The sequence below is a fragment of the Nannobrachium achirus genome (assembly GCF_963921795.1).
Source record: "Nannobrachium achirus genome assembly, chromosome: 17".
Lineage (NCBI taxonomy): Eukaryota > Metazoa > Chordata > Actinopteri > Myctophiformes > Myctophidae > Nannobrachium > Nannobrachium achirus.
Genome location: NC_137824.1, coordinates 39146948 through 39164753, shown reverse-complemented (window position 1 = coordinate 39164753; position 17806 = coordinate 39146948). Strand labels below are relative to the sequence as shown.

The following is a 17806-nucleotide window of genomic DNA, read 5'->3' as shown; positions in this document are numbered from 1 at the left end:
CAATATTGGAGTGGTTTTGGGGGTTTTTGAGGATGCTGAATCCATTTCTGACATTTTCTAAATTCAAAATGGTCGTTTTAAACTGGAAATGGCCATATACCAACTTAAATTGGGATGATTTTGATACTTTTTTGTTGATTTTCCAAATGATGAAGTGACTATTTTTGATAGGCTATTGTGGCAGTCATTGTTCTAATAATTTGTGTGGATTGTCTATATTTTGCTTTTGAAATGCAGATAATCTATAAGCATATAAATAACCACATTTATAATTTAATTCATAATCAAAATCAACAAAAAAGTATCAAAATCATCCCAATTTAAGTTGGTATATGGCCATTTCCGGTTTAAAACGGCCGTTTTGAATTTAGAAAATGTCAGAAATGGATTCAGCATCCTCAATAACCCCCAAAACCACTCCAATATTGTTCAAATCGTCCAATCAGTTTTTGACATATTTTTCATTCCGAACGTTTCGCGCCGGTTCGGGAAAACCGCGCGTCGGGTCGGGTCGAGGCCCGGCACTGCACTCCATGCCGCGGCGGGGAACGCGCGTGCCGAATCTGAAGCCGGTGGGACGAACGGTTCTCGAGATACGCGGATTACAAACACACACGCAGAGACTTCTCGCATTTATAGATAGATTATGCTAATTATGAAAATTGCCCAACATATGCAAGTTAGCATCCGGCAGTTTCTAACTGCTGGGGACCCATACTCAACATTTCTAACATAAAACTTTAGGGTACTCAAAATGTCCGGGTTCACAATGGGGCTCTATGGGCTGGCTACTGGACTATCTTTTTTGCGGTGTGTCAAAAAGGTTATTTAAAGGCAACTCACAGATCATAATATTTTGTCTTATTTGCACCATGAGGGGAACATGAGATCAAATATTCATTTTGATTAAAAAAAAAGTACATATTTTGTCCACATCAATGTTTCCCTTCATAATCGATTATCTCATATTAAATATAGATTATTTTGTATAATTTACTAAATCGATTAACTCCCCTAATTACACAATGTAGAATGGCCAAAATGAATTTAACTTGAACACATCAATGTATTTCCTTTTCTTTAGGAGAGCACCATGGCATCCACACCATCACTGACTCCATTACCAACCAGTGCAGATGACTATGGCATAACATTTGAATATGATGACTACACTAATCTTACTCTATATCCCATCAAAAGTACACAACCACCACCAATATTGTGCATTGGCCAAGCATGGTGTGTCACCCTGCTTGTGGTAAATGTGATCATCGTCCTGCTAGGGCTTGTGGGGAATGGCCTGGTCATCTGGGTTATTGGCTTCAAGATGAAGAAGAGGACAGTCCCTTCAACGTGGTACCTCAGCCTGGCCCTCTCCGACTTCATCTTCTGTGCAACGCTCCCTTTCAGCATCAGTCTAACAGCAACAGGATCTTGGAACTTTGGACTTTTCATGTGCAAGTTCGCCTCCTTTGTTTTGTTTCTCAACATGTTCAGCAGCGTCTTCCTGATGCTAATTATCAGTGTTGACCGTTGTGTGGTTGTTGTGTATGGGTTTTGGGCCAATCGCAATCGCACATTGAAAAGGGCAGCAGTTGCAGTTGTTGTTGCCTGGCTCTTTTCTATGCTGCTGAGCATTCCCTCCTTAGTGGTTCGTGACATAATAGAAGATAATCAGGGTATGCAATGCTTCAACAATTTTGAAATGCTTCCCTCCAGCTCTACAAGCATCCCTGTCTTTCGCTTTGTTCTAGGCTTTGTATTTCCACTGGTGATCATCACTGTGTGTTATTCTATCATCATTAAAAGTATCCAGAACAACAGGATGGCCAGGTCTGCTATGCCCTTCAAAGTCATGACTGCCCTGATTGTTACATTTGTCATCTGTTGGCTCCCCTATCACATATTTATTTTACTAGACATTAACCTCGGTCAAACTGAAACGATGATATTTGGGACTCTTGTACACGTCAACAGTTGCATGAACCCGTTTCTCTATGCATTCATGGGAAAAAATATCAAGCGGAACTTGTTGAGCGCTTTCATTTTGAAAATGGAAAATGCTTTCAGTGAAGAGAGGCCCTCTGAGTCCTCAAACATATCGAACAGCTCAGAAAAGGTGCCTTCAAGATCCTTGATATAAGCCTCAGTCATACCATCACTGTGTCATACTGGGAAAAATATTGTTTTCTCAGTTTTGGCTATTTCAAGATTTTCAAGGTCTGTATAATCTACAAAACCCATTCATAAAAAAAAAAAAAAAAGACAGTTGTATTGGGACCAGGTCAACCTCAAGAAGGGACTGCGAGGGGAAGCGTCAACCCACCACTTTCAGACATAATGTTCTGTCAGTGCAGGAAAGTTTACTGTGGAACAGTATACCCACTACCATAAGAGACTGTCCAACTCTTACATACGTATTTTAAACCAACGTAAAATGTATACCAGAACAACAACCAGGTGTCCATGTGTAAATAAGACTATTTATGGTCTTGGACTAAAGCTTTTAGCTTTTAACCCTGGTCCTGTGATGTCATCTGTTTCTTATTTGTGGTGTCTGATCTTGAACAAAATGTAGGAGACAAAAACAAATGGTCCGTGACCCAAACATGAGTCCCGACCTACCGTTTGGGAAACAGTGCTTTATATAATTAGAAGGCAAAGGTTATGAGCATTCTTTTGGTTAAACATGCTGTCATGTCAGGAATCTCCTCAGGGGTGTCCAAGGGGCTTGTTGGTTCATGTCACAGAGGAAGACAACTCTTACTTTTGTTAAAAAGTCACACAATAGAAAGGATCACATACACTCTCAAGAACAAACAAGAGATATTTGAGAAAATATGGGGGAATTTTATCCAGTATGTCACGGGCAATGATCTCTCGTATTTAATGGAGGAACCAGGTGTGGGGTATAGCTGCATTCCCTCTGCGGTCGTTTGTCCGGCCTTGTGGCGTGGGACTCTGGGTGTAAATAGTGTAAATAGTATATGTGCTCTTTGTATCAGAATTATTTAATACTCTTATGTGTCGTGTTAGTGTCAGGTTTTTTGGTTGTTCTTTTTGTATGTTGTTGTATTCTCTTTTTTTGCTTGTTTTGTCTGTATGTGATCTATTATTGTCTTGTATTATGTTGTTTTGTATGTCTGTAAAAAAAAAAAAAAAAAAGAATAAACATATTGTTTAAAAAAAAGATCACACAATGGCCACAACTTAAATCATATCTGCTCTGATTTTCACAAAATGTCGTTAATATAATCGTTACTGGTTATGATTTTCTAACATGGCTGCTCTGTTCAGTAGTAAAATGTTTAAGGGTTTTTGCCTTTTGATTGATGATTGATTTGAACATCACTTGACATATCTTTATTTTGTATTAGGATGTGTATCATGTTATTGTGTATTATCGTTTGTCTTTTAATGTCTTGATGAATTGAATACACATAACCTTATTGAGTTATCTTTTTAGCATTCTTTTGTATAAGGTATCACAAATTTGTATAAATGTGCTACCGTGCCTTTTGTTGCAAACTGTTAATAAAGTATTCAATCAATCAAAAGAGGTGATATGAGGATGAATTGGAAAAATGGAAAAAGCTACGGTATACGTTCTTTTTATTTTTGGGTGGCTTGAAGACATCTTTAGTGAATGTTGTCTTGATGAATATTTCTTGATGAAGGTTTCTTCCTTTCATGTAAATGATTCATGCGTATTACAGAATAATGAAAGAATGAGTAACTAATTGAGTTAATAACTACAAACCAACGTCTTCCCAAAACAATGAGACATTTTTATCCGGACACAGTGGCTGAGAGAGACACATTGTGTACCCAAGACCCATTCATTGCTCCATACTGATTAGGCTGTACATTGTGACTATATGTAGCACCATAGGGTGCCTTGAGCGAATCCAGTGGTGCCTCAGAAGAATACTTAAATAATATTTGGAATTTATCAATATCACTTGCAATTTACTTGGTGCGTTCGTTTTCGGTCAGTACAGAACTGTACACCAAGTCTCTTCACCAAATATAGCAGATCTACAAGCTCACAACGTGTCACAACGTCGCACTCGTTGTGAGCCTGTAGATCGGCTATTTTTGGTGAATGTTCCCCCCAGAAACGCCAAGAATTGCCGTGAGCAAATATTTTCAATCTGTCCTAATGGAAACTGATATTCTTTCAAGTACTGTAGCCTATTGTAGGGGGAAAGATTTACATTGTTACATAGGCTACTGTTAATATGACATAAGATTCTATAAAGTAACAATGTAATTCAGGGGTTATCTTGAAAGGTTATTTACAGGGGTGACCTGAGCCAAAAATGTCTGAGAACCTCTGCACTACTATACTGTATGCCTGTCAGCGTGGGTTTGGGAAAAACAGAACATGATCAGCGACTTTGAACAGAGCAACACATTTGTGACCGAGGCTGGAGAAAATGTCCTTATGTCTGTGTAGTGATATGCGGAAGCAGGGATTGAACCCGGGACTCTCACCAGTCCAACGCACAACCAGTCGTGCTAATAGGGCTGAGCCCGATTAGCAGGGCTGTTGTCGCTGGTTCATGGCTGGTACTAACTGTGGGGGCTACAATCACCCCCCTGATCTTTGGAGCGCGCCCTCGCGCTTCACACCGGACCGCCGCACACGACGTGGACCTGTCCCTCACGCGAGGTTACTACGCTCCTCATCCTGCCGACAACGCCAGATTGTAGTGCTACGCGGAAGCGGGGATTGAACCCGGGACTCCCACTCGCCAGTCCAACGCACAACCAGTCGTGCTAATAGGGCTTAGCAGGGCTGTTGTCGCTGGTTCATGGCTGGTACTAACTGTGGGGGCTACATCTGCATTGGTCTTTTTCAGCTTTTTGCAGATCTTGAAAATACAGAATGTAAGCTTTCAAATGACGTGTCATTCATTGAAATCTGTTTATATATTTGAAGAAGTTATGCTTATTTGAATGTAGTCAAACCTCGAACCAAGAATCTGAGTAAAGAGCTCCAGAGCCCCAGAAGGGTATAAGGAAACACAAAAACACAGCTCTGTTTACAAACTAATTTAAGCTGTTTAATTATTCTAAAATGGACATGTTTCAATGAGAAGGTTCTCAAACATACACTCTTAGATAATAAGAGAAAAAAGGATAAACACCAAAAATCCCAAATCAAACCTATTTTGTTAATTTGCCGGACTTCACTATTGGAGACATATGGACCTTTTCTCCAGCCTCGGTCACATTTACAACATTGAATGGAAGTGATGCAGTGATGCATTCATTAATCGTCATTGTTGTAGTGATTGTGATATTTATAATATGCACATGTATACATACAGTATGTGTTTATATTGGACAAACCCTGTAGTCAGGTTTTCGCTGTTGATGTTCCAGGAAAAGTTGCATGAATAAACTCATTCTGAAACTGTACTTTTATCTTATGAATATTCAAAGCTCATGCATATTGGGGGCGGTCTTGAGGGTGGAGGTTTCTTTTCTCTTTTTTTTATCATACAATACAAATGTTTTAATCTAGTGATTATTTTGGATATTATTTTCACATTTACGCGGTCGTAATAGAGAATTAGAAGACATGTCATTTCAGTGTTTTGAAATCTTCTTTTAACCCCCACCCACACGGCTCTGGACCTGTGGCTATACTTGACAGGACATCTAGCCCGTAATTAGCCTTGTAAACCACCAAGGTCCGTAAATCCAAATGTTTTCCGTAAGTGGGTGGTTTTACCCGTAATAGCTTGAGGTTGCATTAAACCTGTGTCATGCCAGATGTGATCTTACAATGTTCAAGATTCAACTTTATTGTCAACAATACCAATCAATCACACGTTTCTTTTTGTGTGAAATGAATTATCAATCAATCAATCAATCAATCAATCAGTCAGTCAGTCAGTCAGTCAGTCAGTCAGTCAGTCAGTCAATAATTTCTTTGTGTGTGAAATGAATGCTGTTCTAAAGCTCACACTATTATTATCTCTATTATCTCAAGAACATAAAAGAAGAGGGACAAGATCATCAAGAATCAAGAAGGTTTTATTTGTCACACCAACTTATAATTATGTAAGTAGGCCTACAAGCAGTGAAATGTAATTGGGTCTCATAGATGTGGATCTGATCCACATTGTGCATGACCCCCCTTGGTGAAGATTAGCTGGCTGGTGGTCCGCCATCAAAATATCAACGGCCTACCACCATATCCTCTTCTCAATGACTTGAGAATGGGTAGAAATGACACCTGGGAAACAGAAGGTCACAGGTTCGAATCCAGACCATGGCTAAACTGACTGGCAAGGAATTGTGATCAAAAAGAGTTTTAAATCTGCCATTATAAGCAACATTATAAAGACATGCATGTTACATGTCCTCTACAGCGGTTTCCAATGCTAGAGCTCATTTGTTAACTGTACAAGCTGCTTTCTCTAAAGTTATATCTGTTCTGTTTCCATGGCTTATTTGCGCGTATTGCATATTTTTGTTACAGACTTTATAAATATATATTTATTCCAGGTCCTTGGATCTTTCATGGCTGTTGTGTTTATTTTGTGTATGGCATGGACGATAGAATATTGCATTTGGCACTGAGAAGGGTCATGGGTAATTTTTTGTTTACAATTTTGGCCTAAAATCACACAAAGCGATACACAATATCTCTACAGTCATGTCATCAAAATGCATCTGTCCCATCTAGCGCCACCATCTGGCCGACTTGTGAAAAACACATTTTTGGACACTGCTCCTACAGATTTTGCCCTAAAATCACACATCTCTAAAGTCATGTCATCAACATGGATCTGTCCCATTTCCCATATTCCCTCCTGATTGGCTACCATTGCCTTCTAAAGTGTGTCTACAACGGTCGCTTATCTCCCGATTTAGGGAGTCTTACTGGTTTAGTTTTGTCAAGACATGTCACAGCTAGCCAATCTAAGATCATCACTCCTCCCTCTTTACTGCCGTGTATGTGAAATGGCTTCGGGAGACTTTGTTCACCTTGCATGCTGAAACGGTAGCAGTCTCTAGGAATAAAAAGCAAACAATTCATTGAGTGATTTTGAGAAGTACAAAAGATAAGGGACTTTCTACTGCATACCCAGATCTGTTTTCAGCAGGTGGTCTTGTATGAGGTGAGTGAATTTACTATTTCTCCAAGACTCCAACAAATGTTTAAACTTCAAGTACCTGTATATTAATTAACAGTATGAAGGAATCTCTTTGATTTGTGCTCTCATGCCTTCTCCTATGCACTTCTTGATTGCACTTTCAGTTTTTCCATCTCATTAAGCATAATTGTTTTTGTGGTTTGTCAAAAAGGTTATTTAAAAGCAACTCACAGATCATAATATTTTGTCTCATTTGCACCATGAGGGGAACATGAGATAAAATATTCATTTTGAAAAAGTATATATTTTTTCCTCATCAATGTTTCCCCTTGTTTCCATCTCATATTTTGCATAATTGATTAAACTGATTACTTGTTACACCCCTAAATACACAATGTAGAATGGCCAAAATGAACTTAACTTGAACACATCAATGTATTTCCTTTTCTTTAGGTGCACCATGACAACCACACCATCACCGACTCCATTACCTACCAGTGCAGATGACAATGTCACATTTGATTATGATTATGATAACAGCAGTGAATATGGCATCACCAAACCATCACCAAGGTGCATTCACCAATCATGGTGCGTCACCCTGCTTGTGGTAAATGTGATCATCGTCTTGCTAGGGCTTTTGGGGAATGGCCTGGTCATCTGGGTTATTGGCTTCAAGATGAAGAAGAGGACAGTCCCTTCAACCTGGTACCTCAGCCTGGCCCTCTCCGACTTCATCTTCTGTGCAACGGTCCCTTTCAACATCAGTCTACAAGCAACAGGATCTTGGAACTTTGGACTTTTCATGTGCAAGTTCACCTCCTTTGTTTTGTTTCTCAACATGTTCAGCAGCATCTTCCTGATGCTAATTATCAGTGTTGACCGTTGTGTGGTTGTTGTGTATGTGTTTTGGGCCAATCGCAATCGCACATTGAAAAGGGCAGCAGTTGCAGTTGTTGTTGCCTGGCTCTCTTCTATGTTGCTGAGCATTCCCGCCTTAGTGGTTCGTGACGTAGTAGAGCATGATCATGTTATGAAATGCTACAACAATTATGAAATGCTTCCGTTCAGCCCTACGAGAATCCCTGTCTTTCGCTTTGTTCTAGGCTTTGTATTTCCATTGGTGATCATTACTGTGTGTTATTCTATTATCATTGTAAGGATAAAGAACAACAGGGTCTACAGGTCTGCTATGCCCTTCAAAGTCATGACTGTCGTGATAGTCACGTTTGTCATCTGCTGGCTTCCCTACCACATCTTCGTTTTACTAGACATTAACCACCATGGCAGTCACATCAAAACTGGATTTGAGATATCACTGACTCTTGTACACGTAAACAGTTGCATTAACCCGTTTGTCTATGCACTTGTGGGCAAGGACATTAAGCATAACTTGCTGAGCAGTTTAATTTCCAAATTGGAAAATGCTTTCAGTGAAGGGAGATCCTCTGAGTCCTCAAATCTATAGAATAGCCATTCAAAAGAGCCTTCAAGATACTTGATTAGAAGCCATTCATATCAACGCTGTTGTCAGTTTCGACAATTTCAAGACTTTCAGATAAAATAAAAAAAAGGTCTATATAATCTACAAAACACGAAATGGATTCTGTCCTCCTCCCCAAGGAGAATTGTCAAAAGGAAAAAAGACAGTTGTATTGGGACCAGGTCAACCTCAAGAGGGGACTGTGAGATAGCCTGGAGCCAGCCTGTTCGCTCCGTTCCTCGATTTTTTAATGTCTCAAATGGTGGAACAAAGCGAACAGGCTGGCTCCAGGCTAACTGTGAGGTGAAGCGTCACACCACTTTCAGACAGAATGTCCTGTCAGGCAGGGTAGTTTACTGTGGAACAGTATACCCACTAGGCCACCATAAGAGACTGTCATCTTTTAAACCAACGTAAAATGTTGGCTACTAGAACAACAACAACAATGTGTCCATGTGTAAATAAGACTATTTATGGTTTCGGGTTAAAGCTTTTAAGCTTTTAACCCTGGTCCTGTGATTTTCTGTTTCTTATTTGTGGTGTCTGATCTTGAGCAAAATGTAGAAAAACGAAAAATAAAAGGGTATTTGCTTGCAACCCATAAAAATTGGTCCGCGACCCAAACTGTTTGGGAAACGGTGCTCTATATAATTAGAAGGCAACGGTCATGACCATCCTTTAGGTTAAACCCAAGTCATGGAAGGAATATCTCCTCAGGGGTGTCCAAGGGGCTAGTTGCTTGTTGGTTCATGTCATAGAGGAAGACAACTCTTGTTAAAGAAATGTCACACAATGGCCACAGCTTAAACCACATCTGCTCTGGTTGCAACTCTTTCACAAATTGTTGTTAGTATAATTGTAGCCCTGACACATGATGGTCGTAGCTCACGAGCGTCATGGATGAGGATTGACCTGGTTTGGAGCAGATGAGCCAAATTGCCGCTTACGTCTACAGTCTACACACAAAAAAGGCTTAATGAAGGCCAGAAGGCTAGTCCAACTAGAATTACCTGGGTGTGGTCCTCTGTATTATGAAACCTTTTAATTCGATAATTTTCTGATGTCCAGCCCATTTCCTGGTTTTCCCCAAAACGGCGCAACAGCCCCGTTGTAAGGTGCTTACCTGATCTTCTGAGAGGTCTTAGTGCTTAACACCACTGTGGGGGTGCTGTGGCACAGATGAAATCATCATTGGGGAAAACGAGTAAATAGGCAGGACAATCTGAATGTTTGTGTAGACGTAAGCGGCAATTTGGCTCATATCCCCTCCAAACCAGGGCAGTCCTCATCCATCCATGATGATACGACCGCCATGTTTCAGGGCTAGTATAATTGTTACTCTGGTTTCGACTCTATATAAACATGGCTTCTCTGTTCAGTGGTAAAAGGTTTAAAGAGGTGGTGCCATAGTTTTGTACTTTTTGTGTTGTATGTGTCTATGCTTTAATAGTCCCCCAGGTGTGGTCATATGCAAATATGTCTTCCCTGTGTATTTTTATTTTCTTCCTGAAATCTGAAAGCCTCTGAGTCAAAAAGCCCAATCGAAATACACTGCTTTAATGACATCATAAACTCATCCTCTCCCCTTTTCACCATACAGCAACACTGTGGGTGTGGCTAACTTCAGCTGGGTCACCAGTCACCACCCACCTGAAAACCAGGTATAAACAGGTGGATGTGGCCACATAAAAACATAATTTGAACACTTTCTGCCATTGTCTTTCTCTGCCAGGCCCGAGGAACCAGAGATTTTAATATGCTTTAATCGCTATGAAACAATTATCGCAGATCGGGCACTAAAAGTGCTTCCGGTCCCCGGCCATTTCCGTTTCCGGCAGAAACAGAACGGGGTGTCACCATGAAATGGATCAGCTTTAGCTTTAGCTGGGTCCATAATGACACCACAACATTAGATACGGATGTGGCACTTTCAATGACATAAGGTGCTATAAAGTAACAATTTAATTCAGGGGTTCCGTGGACGAAAAGGTTATTTACAGAGGTGACCTGAGTGTGCATGGGTTTGGGGCAAAAAAAGAACATGATTAGCGACTTTGAACAGAGCTATACATTTACAACATTGAATGGAAGATATGGTTTAAGCCATGATGCATTCATTAATCGTCATTTAGTCAAGAACACTCACATCAAAGTATTTAACCATTTATTGCATAAACGGAATACAGTTAATCTGCGTTAAAGGGCTCCGTGCTTGGAGATGTTCCCAGCTTGCTATGTATGCAAAATCAGGGAACGCATTTAAAGGAGCCTCCCTTACTGAGCGAGAGCTCTGATTGGATTAGACTGAGTGAAGTAATTAATGATTAGCAGATCTGTGAGTGAGGAGTAGGAAAGGAGCTGACTGACAGCTGATTACAGTTGAGATGGGCACATGTCCTGCATAAACTATAATGCTGAAGCTTAATTTGTTGTATGGATTGTGATATATCTTTTTTCTTTAATCTAAAGTGATTATTTTGGATATTCTTTTAACATATAATTGAGTTTGGGGTCATAATAGATAAAAGGCATGTTATTTCAGCATTTTTAAATCTACACAAGGTTCAAGGTTCAACTTTATTGTCAACAATACCAATCAATCACAAGGTTTGTGAAATACATACTGTTCTAAACCTCACACAACAACTATCATTATCGCTATTACTCAAGAAGATAAAAGAAGAGCGACGAGTCGACGAGATCATCAAGGATCAAGATTAAGAAGGTTTTATTTGTCACCAACTTTTAAAACAATGTATGGAGTAGGCCTGCAAGCAGCAAAATGTTGTTGGGACTCATGGGTCTGAATCTGATCCACATCCTGTTCCTCCTTGGTGAAGATTAGCTGGATTGTGGCCCGCCAGCAAAATATCAATGGCCTACCATCACATTTTTCTGCTATACCACCAAAATGTGGCCATAAAGGAGGTGTGGATCACTAGCATCCTTTAAAATTGCCCTGAAAAACCACTTACAGGCAGCAGCCGTTCGCAACTGGTAAAAAAAAACTAACCTAGCCCAACCCTACCCTCCCCTGCCCCTTCTTTGTATATACTGTTTGTTTAGACTTACTGTTTTCTTTTTTTGTTTTTCTTTACATATCTACTGCATAGTACTGTGTTCTATTTGTCTGTCATTCAATGTTATATGAGATACTTTAATGGTTTCCAGTGGAAATAAGCTTAGTCTTTTCATGGATCTCCTTTTAGTAGACCTTGTACCAGTGAACTGTACCGTCATGAAACTGTACCTTTTCCTATGCAAACTTCTAATAAAGTCTTCAATCAATCAATCAATCAATCAATCAATCAATCAATCAATCAATCAATCAATCAATCAATCAATCAATCCTCTTCTCAATGACTTGAGAATGGGTAGAAAGCATGCCTGTCAAATAGAAGGTCAAAGGTTCGAATTCAGACCACAGCTAAACTGACCGGCAAGGAAATCTGCCATTATAAGCATCATAATAAAGACAATAAGACATGCATTTTAATATCTGCAATCCCTCAGAACTGCTCCCTGTTTCCAATGCTCATTTGTTAACTGCACGCGGGCTGCTTTCTCTAAAGTTCTAGTTTCTATGGCTTATTTCGCATATTGCGTATTGCCAGGCTATCGCATTCCTTGGCTTCCGTGTTGCTGCTTGCAGCTACATTTGTTGTTGTTACAGACATTATAAATATATATTTCCGTGTTTCAGATCTTTCATGGCTGTTCTTTCTTTTGTGTTTGGCGTAGGGCATAGCAGTGGCTGTGGTTTACTGGTGCCAGTAGCCACTAAAGAAATCCATTCATTTTCCCCATAGATTTTTACAAAAATATTGATAATAATTATTTTAAGACAAGCCATCCAGGATCCTGGTGAATCATGACTATAAAACCTTTGGTTCTCTGAAAAAACACATTTGAATATTGAATTATATGATATAGACCTACTACATTTAATAAATACCCTTTTCTATTTTAACATTTCAAATCAAAAGTTTCACGCATGGTCATGATTCACCAGGATCCTGGATGACTTGATTCTAGGCTTAAACTAATTGTTATAAATATTTTTGTCTATGGGGAAAATTAATGGGAGATTTGTTTGTGGCACCAGTAAACCATGCCCACTGCTATGCATTTGGCACTGAGAAAGGTCATGCATTGGGTAATGTTTTGTTTGTCACAACAACTCTTAGATGGTCACTCCTCCCTCTTACTACCCTCTGTACTGCCATGTGTGTGAAATGGCTTCGGGACTCAGGAGACTTCACCTTGAATGCCGAAGAGGTAGCATGTCTCTAGGAATAAAAAGCAAACAATTCATTGAGTGATTTTGAGAAGTACAAAAGATAAGGGACTTTCTACTGCATACCCAGATCTGTTCTCAGGAGGTGGTCTTGTATGAGGTGAGTGAATTTACTTGCACATTATTTCTCCAACAAATGTTTAAACTGCAAGAATGTTAACAGTATGAAGGAATCGATTTGATTTATGCTCTCAGACCTTCTCCTATGCACTTCTTAATTGTAATTTTCGTTTTTCCATTTTTATGTTATCTCATTAAATAGAATAGGACCTACCACCCATTTTCAACTTTGAACTATGTAATTAATATACCTTAGAGTTGTTGTGAAAATAAGAAAAAAGTCCCCCCCTTCTGTGTTGCCTAGAACTGGAAGATTTTTTTTTACTTTATTGTGTCAATATATTATATTATATTATTATTATATTTTATGATGTGCATGTTCATCATAAAATATCTTCAAAAATTTTAACATGTTATGTCCTTTTTTTGTTTCCAAGGACATTTTGACACATGTTTATGTATTCTTTTTCCCCGCCACCACGTAGAGCAAAGAAAAAAATCCACATAAAAAACTGTAAACAGAAACTTTACAAAAAAGAAACTGAAAAAGAAAAAAGAGGAGACTTTGTTATAATTGTTGTCATTTCATTAAAACAGAGAAAAAACTGCTATTGTTTAAATTAATATTTATATCTAGAATACTTTAGGTTTGAATACAAAAGGGAGAAAGAACCAAAGGAAAAAAAAGAAAAAAAAAAGACAACCCTGAAAATTAAAAAGACATGTTTCCCCTATTTAAAACATAAGGGGCCCACCTTTTTTCGAAAGCATTTTCTCTGCCATTAATTCTATAGGTCACCTTTTCCATAAGGTACATGTCCTCTGTTTTTTCCCACCATTTCTCTACCCTGGGAGGTTCCACACTTTTCCAACTCCTTGATATTTGCTTGAGCGCTGTAATTCTCAAAATCCAAAAGAGATATAAATCTCGACTTTGCAGACTCTGGGGGCGTGTTCCAAGGAGTATATTATGATTTTGTAAATTTAAAACTCTCCCAAATATTTGTTCTATTGTTTGTGTGACTCCTGACCAGAAGGTTTGTACCTTGGGGCATGTGAGGAATACATGGGTGTGATCCGCTTCACTCTCCCCGCATTCCCTCCAGCAGCCAGAGTTTAAATTATACTTAGATATTGACAGAGGTGTTTGAAAGTACCTTATATTTATTTTCCAGGCGTATTCCTGCCAGAATGGTGATCTTAAGAAAAGAAAAATGTCTTTGAAGCTCTGATTCCACTCGTTTTCATTTATAGTAATTCTCAATTCTTTATCCCACTTGTCTTTAATATGAGCTAAGTCTTCAGGTTTATTTTCCTGAAGTATTTTATAAAGTTGTCCGATTGTATTTCTGTATTCGTTTCTTTGATGCGATTTTATTATATATCTCAGGAGAGGGTGAAGGTTTCCAAGAGTTCTAATTTTAAGCTGATCTTTGAGGTAGCTCCTCACTTGCAAATATCGATGAAATTGATTTCTAGCAATTCCATATTGATCTACCAAGTATTCAAAAGAGACCACCTCGTCTTCCTTGTACATTTGATAGAATCTTGTGAGACCTTTCCCTTCCCATATCTTAAATACTTGATCCATAGTGTTCGGAGTGAAATCCGAGTCCCGTGACATCTCTCTCATAAGAGTCATTTCTTGTTCTTTGATTTTACTTATTTTAGATATTGTTTTCCAAATTTTGAAAGTCTTGTGTATGGAATGGTTGAGTGTTTTAATCTGTGCTTTATTAAAAGCTGTGAAAATCAAAGTACTGAGTGACTCAACCAGTTTAGACTCCATAAGCTTCCATTTAGGATTCATTTTATTGTTCGTCCAGATCAGGATAGATTTAATCTGTGCTGCATAATAGTAATACATTAGATTAGGTAATGCCAACCCACCTCTGTCTTTGTTTTGTTGCAATATTTTAAGTTTAACTCTTGGGCTTCTTTGCGTCCCATATAAACCTTCTCAACAGTCCCTCCCAGACATGAAAACATGAAGGTGGTATATACAATGGCAGGTTTTGAAACAAAAATAAGAATCGTGGTAGAACATTCATTTTGATAATCTTAATTCTTTCCAGAAGGGATGAGGGTATTATTCTCCATCTACTGAAGTCTTGTTTTATGGCATTTTCCAGGGGCCCATAGTTACAGTGATATAGTTCATCTAAATTATTAGGTATGGTTACTCCCAGATATCTGACTTTGTTCTGGTCCCATTTGATATTAAACTGTTTTTTAAAATCATTTTCCAAGTGACCACCCACTAACATAGCTTCTGTTTTATTTAAATTTAACTTATAGCCTGACATCACTCCATATTTTGTTATTTCATTTAGTAGACCAGGTAAGGACTTATAAATATCTGTTAGATACACTATGATATCATCTGCATACATTGCCAATTTATGCTCTTCTCCCTTTATGATAACTCCCTTTATTTTATTGTTTTCCCTGATGTGTTCTGCTAAAGGCTCAATACACAAATTGAAAATTTGAGGTGATATTGGATCTCCTTGTTTTATTCCTCTTTTCAAGTTAAAAGTCTTGGAGAGCATCCCATTAACTCTTACTCTTGCCTTTGGTTCTTTGTACATTTCTACACACAATGTAGAACTGGAAGATTGATTGTGGTGTCATGTGATCAGTGACATCATGAAGATGTACTCTTTGGCTTGCAGAGTACATCTTGCATGATCATAGTATTTGCACCATGAAGAGAACATGAAATAAAATATTAATTTTGAAAAAAGTATATATTTTCTCAATGATAATTTTAACATTTATTTTAAATCAATGATTATTTTGTATAATTGATTACATTGATTGTTACACCCCTAAATATACAATGTAGTATGGCCAAAATGAACTTAACTTGAACACATCAATGTATTTCCTTTTCTTTAGGACAGCACCATGACATCCACACCATCACAGACTCCATTACCTATCAGTGCAGATGACTATGGCACAATTGATTATGATTATAACTACAGTGATCCTACTCCATATGTCCCCAACAAACCGCCATTGTGCATTGACCAAGCATGGTGTGTCACCCTGGTTGTGGTAAATGTGATCATTGTCCTGCTAGGGCTTGTGGGGAATGGCCTGGTCATCTGGGTTATTGGCTTCAAGATGAAGAAGAGGACAGTCGCTGCAACGTGGTACCTCAGCCTGGCCCTCTCTGACTCCATCTTCTGTGCAACGCTCCCTTTCAACATCAGTCTACAAGCAACAGGATCTTGGAACTTTGGACTTTTCATGTGCAAGTTCACCTCCTTTGTTTTGTTTCTCAACATGTTCAGCAGCATCTTCCTGATGATAATTATCAGTGTTGACCGTTGTGTGGCTGTTGTGTATGTGTTTTGGGCCAATCGCAATCGCACATTGAAAAGGGCAGCAGTTGCGGTTGTTGTTGCCTGGCTCTTTTCTATGCTGCTGAGCATTCCCTCCTTAGTGGTTCGTGACATAATAGAAGATAATCAGGTTATGAAATGCTATAACAATTTTTCAATGCTCCCCTTCAGCTCTACGAGAATCCCTGTCTTTCGCTTTTTTCTAGGCTTTTTATTTCCACTGGTGATCATCACTGTGTGTTATTCTATTATCACTAAAAGTATCCAGAACAACAGGATGGCCAGGTCTTTTCTGCCCTTCAAAGTCATGACTGCCGTGATAGTTGCATTTGTCATCTGTTGGCTTCCCTACCACATCTTTGTTTTACTAGACACTAACCAGTCTCACAACACATTTATTAAAACTGGAACGATGATATCTGTGACTCTTGTATACGCAAACAGTTGCATGAACCCGTTTCTCTATGCATTCATGGCCATTGGCAAAGACATTAAGCAGAACTTGTTGAGCGCTTTCATTTTTAAACTAGAAAATGCTTTCAGTGAAGAGAGGCCCTCTGAGTCCTCAAGTCTTCAAAAGAGCCTTCAAGGTCCTTGATAAGAAATAAGCCTCATTCATATCATCGCTGTGTCAGTTTTGCCAATTTCAAGGTTTGGTCTGTTTATTCTACAAAACCCGATGGATTATGTCCTCCTCCCAGAGAGAATTCATCAAAAGGAAAAAAGACATTTGTATTGGGACCAGGTCAACCTCAAGAGGGGACTGTGAGGCGAAGCATCAATGCACCACTTTCAGACAGAATGTTCTGTCAGCGCAGGGTAGTTTACTGTGGAACAGTATACCCACCAATAGTATACCATAAGAGACTGTCCATCTTTAAACCAATGTAAAATATTGGCTACTAGAACTGAAATGTTGGCTACTGTGATTTTTATTGTTTTATATTCATGGTGAATGATCTTGATCTGTTTTTGTATTTTGGTTCTACAGATGAAAATGTGCATCTCTTTCCAAGTCCTGTGTATTTAATACATGCTGTCCCTCCCAAATAAACAAATAATGGTTTGTGAAATACAATTAAGGAACATCTATGACTCAAGCGTAAAGAAAAAAATCTATCAACACTCTACATTATAGCAATGTACAGATATGTATTTGTGTGTGCGCGCGCAGGTGTTTGTCTTTGTTTGGGTGGATGTGTGTTTTCTGTGTGTATGGCAAAGAACATTGCAAATGGCACTGAGGAGGGTCATTGGACATTTGTTACAGTAGCTTGTATTACACATAGCAACTAACAAAATGGAAAATAGTTATGCTGATTCAATTAAGCAATGCATCAAATATAAAACTGGAAGAATACTGCTAGAGTATTCTAATGTTAAATCGTCTCTAGGCGACTCAAACATATACGCTCTGATTGCAACTCTTTCACAAAATGTCATTAAAATAATTGTTGCTCTGATCTTGCCTTTTTGTGTTAGTTGGTTTTATTTATTT

The 17806-nt window shown here is 38.7% G+C and overlaps 1 protein-coding gene across 1 annotated transcript; it reads left to right on the top strand.

The window, feature by feature from the left end:
- Positions 1 to 1093: 1093 nt before the first annotated feature.
- LOC308302473 (chemerin-like receptor 1) lies at positions 1094 to 2143 on the top strand (the record flags this gene model as incomplete). Its single annotated transcript, XM_080746728.1, has 1 exon — positions 1094 to 2143. The coding sequence occupies one exon, from the start codon at positions 1094 to 1096 to the stop codon at positions 2141 to 2143; it is 1050 nt and encodes a 349-aa protein (XP_080602854.1).
- Between the last annotated feature and the right edge of the window lie 15663 nt (positions 2144 to 17806).